Genomic DNA, 6,830 nt, shown 5'->3' with positions numbered 1-6,830 from the left:
TCGCCCACCCTGCAGGGTGTGCGCATACAGCGCACGTTTACTCTGGAAACACAGATGAGAGGTGTGTGTGGGGGGGTGCTATTCAGAAAAATTGCTCAGCCTTTTCCCCCTGGACTGCTTGGGGTGTGCCAACGCCTCTGACCTAATTGAAATGTAAATTGGGAGGGGCAGCGATGGCAAAGTACCATCCATCACCACGTTGATGCTAAACCCGCTCCATCCCCAGGCTGCAGCCAGGAGGGGAAGGCTGAGAAGCTGGGGGCTGAACTGGCAGCTCAGAAATGCTGGAGGTGTAGACCAGGGGCTGCTGAACTAATGGAATTGCGGCTTGCCTGGCCCACGACAAATGGGATTATCATGTTTTCTTAAGAGAGAAATCCCATTTCTTATTTCAGGGAGCCCTGAGTGTTCTCAACGCAGTTCAGCGTGGGCGTCCTCTGCGACTTAAGCCCAGGGTGGTGGGGGGCACCAGTGGCAGAGCAGAAGGCAGAAGAGAAGCAGGTCGTTCAGCCCTGGGAAAGGGATCAAGCTGTAGGCGCAGGGGGGGGTTTTTCCCCCTGCTTGCTGCCCCTCCTCGCCCCCAGCATCGCTCCCTGCCCCTCGGCCGGGTGCGTGGCCATCCCTGCTCGCAGATGGGGAAGGGAAAAGTGGTTTGGCCTTGTGTTTCCCGGTGCTGTTGGCTGCCTCCCCTCCCCGGACCCCCGCCTCCGTCCTGTGCTGCTCTGCTTTCTCTCGTGTGCCTGCGCGTCCAGCCCTCGGGGATGGCGAGCGCAAGCCCCGAGGAGGCGTCACCGCGTCTAAAAAGCCAGTGTTTCCCTCTCCCAGCTGCAACTGGGTTGCCTCCAACTACAATCGATCTAACCACTACTACAACAACCCCAACTACCACCACCACCGACACAACTACCACCGACACAACTACCACCACCACAACTACCACCACAACTACCGACACAACTACCACCACCACTACAGCCGCCACCACCACCGCCGCAAGCACTACAACAGCTACAGAGAGGGCTCCGGCAGCCACCACAAAGCAGGAGTTGGGTACTGCGCTTTCCTTTTCCTCTAACCCCTCTAACCCTACTGGGACCTTCCCCCCATCTCGCTCGGAGCAAGGATTACTAATGGGCACAGGCAAAATTTAAGGCATCCCGCGCTCTGGGAAGGGCTTTGTGAGGAGCTGGAGGTGGCAGAGGCTCAGGGGTCGAGGTGTACAAGTGGCTCCTGGTAATTTGGGGGGTCTCTGCGCCACCCTCCTGGTCTCAGTCTCGGGGATAACGCAGCCCTCCCCAGGGTGTTGCGATGCGGAATTAGCATCAGCGTTTGGGAAGGAGGTGGAAACCCTTAGAAAAGCTCTCAAAAGTATTATCTCATATCCTATTGTCATTAAAAAGGGTTCTATTACTATTATAGAAGATGTCACTTCAAATTTAGCACATCAACCCTGAGCTAAGAGACCTGTCATCATTTATACGAGTCTCTTGGTTTATGCTACTGCTCTTTGCGATGTAACCCAGCCACAGCCCACGGGAGAGCTGGGGAAGTGTTTAAGTTACAACACGCAGGTCTCTGCCAGGTATCTACCCGGGCAAGATAAACCTCTCATGCAATCGGCCAGAATGGGATGATCCAACTCTTTTGGTGGAGGCATCTTCTCTGCTCTAAGTGTTTTACTGATAGATACAGAGATGTATCCTGCTGAGCTTTGTTTTTAGAACACTGCTATGATGGTATCTACAGTTAATAAATAATTATGGCTAGTTATAGTCAGATTATTGAAAAATGAATCAGGCTAGTAGCAACAGGGAACACAATCAAAAGGATTCAGTTGCAGAGCTGGATAGGATACACTCAAAAATCCGAGTGCAAAAGCTTCAGAAACCTTTGTTAACTCTCCATAAAGAGGGAGAGGCGATAGTAGTAATAATAAATAAATAAATTTTATTTAAGGCATTCCAACCACCCTCCTTTATATTCTTGCATAAAATGAGCTCAGGATTGGTGAAAACCACACCAAAAACATCTGCTGGGGGGCCCTGCCTCCACCTGATACGCCGCAGTAAAATAGATTCGGTAATCAGCAGCACATTTCCTGCTCTGCACATAGCTGCTTATTAAAGAAGCAAACCTGGGCTAAGAAATGTGAGTTTGTGTCCCAGCGTGTGGCCCCTGGGCGGAGAAGCCTTATGCTGGGCCAAGCCGCTGACTGCACGTCAAGGGAAAGGCCACAGAAGCTGGGACCAACACAAAACCCGCTTAAAAACCGGTGTGAGAAACGCAGGCGCAGCTTCACCGCTGCGTGTGAGGTCTTAGTGATGAAGTAAAACTGCTACTGCGACAGACTCGCTCTTAAGTGACTACGTGGGAAAATGTTGCTAATTGAAAATAGGCAATTAAGCGGCGCACACAGTGCCAGGGAGTAGGGAGAGGAGAGGGGAAGGAAAGAGGAGCTGCAAGAGGACCCGCGCGTGTCCCGAACCACCCCGGGGCCACGAGGGGAGAGGCTGAGGCGTAATGCGGGCAGACAGGGCGGCTGCGTGGCAGCACAGGTTGTACGAGGGATTCTAGGTCACGTCCCCCACCCCACAGCGTCAGGGCCTTCTGAAAAGCCACGTAGCTGGCCCTGTCCCAGCGACTGCGGTTATGAATCTGTATTTTGTCCAACCCAAACCTGAGCTACACCCTGAAGTAAATAATAAAACCAAGGTGTAACTTATCTGGCGTCACTTAAACACACGCTAACCAGTGCATTAGCTCTACTTCACTAGAAATGAAGTTCATCCGCTCTCCAAAGCAACGTCGACAATCCTTAACTTCAAAATCAGAAACGAGTGACTTCATTGCCCCACTGGCTGTCTCCAGACCCAGTAACAGAACGTTCTCTCCCAGCCTTTCCTTCTCGGTTGTGGCAGCGAGTCCGTGCGCACCCACGCACGTGTCTCCCGCCTCCCGTTGGGCACGAGTTTAGCCAGGAGCTTTCCCTGCTGACTGAAATCCTCAGGGATGTGCCACAGAAGTCTTCAGACTCAAGCTGAGTGCAGTCGGACTTAAACACCAGGATGCAGGGAGCTTCTGCTACCAAACCGCTCCCCCCTCCCCAAGTTTAAAGTTAAGGATTTTGGAAGGAACAAACAGGCCCTTAGGCACGCTTGTAGGTTAAGGGCAAAGCATGAACTTCAGGAATGATTTTGAAAGGTTTTGCCAACACCAGATGCTAGATAAGGTCTCATCTGTGTATAATCCAAAATACTAACTCCTCTTCTAACCTGTCCACCAGCCACCAATGGATCGTCCATATGGGACATAAGAGCTATGGCTAATAGTAACTGGGCAAACATCACCTGGAGCCACAATTACTCTGCAGGAACTGACTTTGTGGTTAAGTATATCACCAGTAAGCATCAGATCGCGTGGGGACTCTACAGGGTGGTGATGCCATTAGAGATCCTGCCAGCTCCCACGGTCGCTACCTTTTACTCGGTCTCAGTTACTAGGTGTGGAACGGAAAAGGCCAGTCGTGGCCATGGATGTTCAGAGCCCATCCAGGCTAATCCTGGTGATTCCCAAGCGACTCCCCCTCCTTGCACCAACTGCCACAAGATGTTTATGAAACATAGATGAGCAAAGCTGTTCACTTGTGAACTGATCGTTGAGATGGGCCCTATGTGGTCGCAAAATAGTCTTAAATATATATATAAAAGAGGATAAAACTTGGAGGGTAACCAAATGAAATCTATAGAAATTGGAGAGCAGTTTCAAATGCCTTTGGCAATGGGCTTCTCGAACCTGGAGTTGGCAGAATCATCTATGATCCCAAACCTCCTGTCGTATCGGATATCGTTGTCTCTTAAAATTAAGGTTACGTACTTAGTCTGGAAACTCAAAGCTGGTTATCTCTGGTTTTAGTACTTGTTTAGAAAGATGTTTACATGTTGTTGGTTGGTTTTCTTTTTTAACAGATAGGCAGCGATGATGCCTGCTTATCTCTGACTTTATTTCCCACCCGTTTCAGCCCTCACGTCATCTGGTGTGCCAGCCTTAAATCGGCATTTAAAGCACACCGACTAGGCGCAGTCGTTGACAGCAGACCACGTTTGGTCATTTACAGCATCGCTTAAGAGATGACCTTGATTTCTCCTTGAAACGATTTCTAACGTGCAGCCAGTGCCTGGTCTCGCTCCGCAGCCTGCAAGGCTTCGGCGGGCTGCGCTATGCTCAGCCTTTCCCTTTTTAACTGGTTTCCATAACTCAGGATACGCATCAGCTTTCCAATCTCTAAATGCCAGTTAACTCACTTCCCAAACCACACGCTGCAAGCCCTTGTTTTTTTCCCCCATCCTTGGGAAGCAAAAGCACAGGCGATGCCCTTCCAGAGCCCACGTGCTGAGTCTGGTTTTGGGATGGGCTGAAGCAGCAGCAATGCCTTGGGATGCCCCTCACCAGGACCTGGCCAAGAGGGTAGAAATCTCAAGAGATTTCAGCCCTTCCCAAACAGCTCTCCTTCCTTTCTGGTGCCATCTGAAGCAAGCAGCACCCTTTTGGCCTCAAAGCCATGTTTCTCCTTCCCTAGCCACAAATCAAAGCTGCAGGCTTCCTTAGATTTCAGTGGTTTAATGCTCAGCATTAAGCTCATCAGCAAACGATCCCTGGCACAGTACAAAGAACAGGTCACCCCTGGATAGAGCCTGGGAACAATCAGCCCATGAGCATCCCTCCTCGAGCCGAAGGGCTAGACCCCCTCACCCCAAAAGCAGCAACCTGCCAGCTGGGGCGAGCAGTCTTGCAGCACGTTTAACGCAACATCCCGCTCGTTCAAAGCCTCCTCAATCGACCCGCAAAACCAGCGCACAGATAACGCTCCCCAAAGCGCAAGAACTGGCTCCGTTACTGAGTCCTGTCGCCCCTTCACCCAGCTCAGCGGGACCAGGCAAATTCCAAACCTTTTGCAGTAAATTCCCAAATATTCAGGCCTGAGGCTGGGCACATAAAGGACCTATCGGGTCTTAAAAGTAGGGAGAGATCTGAATAGCCACTGGTACTTTTTTCCAGTACGGCAAGCAGGGATGCAGCAAAACCCGTGCCATAGTCCTGCATCGCCGATCCTCTTCTGTTCTCAGTGAGCAATAATCCCGAAGCCCTCAGTAGCCCCTCGGCCAACACGCTCTTATTATTTCTGCTCAGCGGCTAGGGCTAGCGTAACGCATTGCCTGCAGAGTCGACACGGTGATCTCTCCGCGCCTCCCGCGGCTGGGTTTGATGTGCGGTTTCTGTTTCTCAGGTAACAAGACAGAAAAATCTATCCCTGTTAAAGCTCAGACCCCTTCCTCTGTGCAGCTGGCGAATCTGACGCCGGGAATGATGTACAAGCTGTGGGTGTTCCCCATATGGTCTAGCCCCAGCGAACACTCGTACATAACCTTTACCACCAGCTCAGGTGAGACGGGCTGCAGCCCCGCCGCGGGGCGCGTTTCCGAGGCATGTCACATCCATCACCGCCGGCGTCATTCGCGTGGTGGCGGGAGTTTGACCATGACTGCATGGAACTACCCTCATCCACCCCTCGGCAGCCCACCCCCTCCCATCAAAGAGCCACTCCCAGCATCGCTCAGAGGTCGCTCCACGTGGCACGGAGAAGGGGAGCCCCAGGAGGGGACGGGGACCCCTTTGAAGGAAAGGGTCTTTAGGGAGGGTGGAGAACAGGCTCATGTCATCACGCGGCTCCCCTTGAAGCCCCGTCCCGCCGCGTTTGCGCTTCCACACGCGCGTTGCTGCTTGTGGCGACGGTGGCGGCTCTCCCCGGAGAGCGTGCACGCGTCTGACCCCAGGCAGAGGGGCAGATACTGGCGATGGGATGTAGGCGAGGGGCAGGACTGGGAGGGGGAATGCAGTGTGTGCAGAAGGCCTCGGTCAGAATCCCCTATGGCATACACCTGGGGCTTTCCATCCTCCAGGTACATTTCCTCTGGCACCTTCAAATTTAATTACACGAGCCATTTTCCAGGCTTAGCACCCGGGTGGTTTTTTACAGCTTCGTAATTACGGGCTTCCTACACCACCCACCAAACGCCAGAGAAACACCCTTATTGACTTCCACGGGCATCGAATCGGGCTTCATGCATTTCTAAAACTTCCCCGTTCACACTCAACGAGTTTCAGAACATCAACAGAGCCGTAACTTCCTTTGTGTTCAGCCGGGGGCTTTGCCGTAGGAATCTGCGCACAACGCCTCTCAAAGTGCAGGGGGGGCTAAACGCTTGGCTGTAAAACCAAGGAGCGAGCAACACCCGAGCAGCCCACACTGACAGATGTAGTAGGTAGAGGTTGGGATTTTCAAAGAACCGGAATGATTTTTGCTCCGATCCAGCCACATAATGGAAAACTCAAGCGCTTACCAGTCTCTTTGCTGAGAAGTGCAAAAGCAAAATGTGATTCACAGCAAGGCAGGGCTGCGGGGGTGGTGGGGGAGGCACAGCCCTCCCCACACACCCCGGTGCACAACTCATTAGGTGTCCAAAAATTTGGCAAGCCGTAATGCCGCCTTTATAATTCTCTGATGTGCTGAGATGACACAGGGACAGACAGCAACTGCTGGGATTTCTCAGTGTCCAATGCTGCCCAACGCTGAGCAATAACCAGCCGGTGCTGACCTTGGTTCTGTCCTGCCCCCACCCCGTGCCGAGGTCTGATGTGCCTCCTCAAACCGCTCCATCACCCTGTGATGCGGTCAAACCCCCACCACAGCCCCTGGAACAGGCTCGGCTTTGCAGAGAGCAGCGTTTTCAGAAAGGATTTATTTTCACCGGGGTTTTTCCCCCATTGCTCTG

General features: G+C 52.5%; 1 protein-coding gene across 7 annotated transcripts in view; it reads left to right on the top strand.

The window, feature by feature from the left end:
• Positions 1–6,830, top strand: part of NFASC (neurofascin) — a 51,397-nt gene that overhangs the window by 34,216 nt on the left and 10,351 nt on the right. For 2 of the 7 annotated variants that reach the window (XM_010157053.1, XM_010157048.1), the window contains one exon: positions 826–1,050. The exons of 4 other annotated variants lie outside the window; for them this stretch is intronic. In XM_010157053.1, the coding sequence (XP_010155355.1) occupies positions 826–1,050 (225 nt within the window). Of the gene's footprint in view, positions 1–825; positions 1,051–3,283; positions 3,401–5,284; positions 5,441–6,830 lie in introns of all 7 variants that reach the window. One more of the 7 variants, XM_010157049.1, reaches the window with a different exon arrangement.

The sequence above is a fragment of the Eurypyga helias genome, unplaced genomic scaffold, assembly GCF_000690775.1.
Source record: "Eurypyga helias isolate BGI_N326 unplaced genomic scaffold, ASM69077v1 scaffold12378, whole genome shotgun sequence".
NCBI lineage: Eukaryota > Metazoa > Chordata > Aves > Eurypygiformes > Eurypygidae > Eurypyga > Eurypyga helias.
This window is presented reverse-complemented; position numbering and strand designations above follow the sequence as displayed.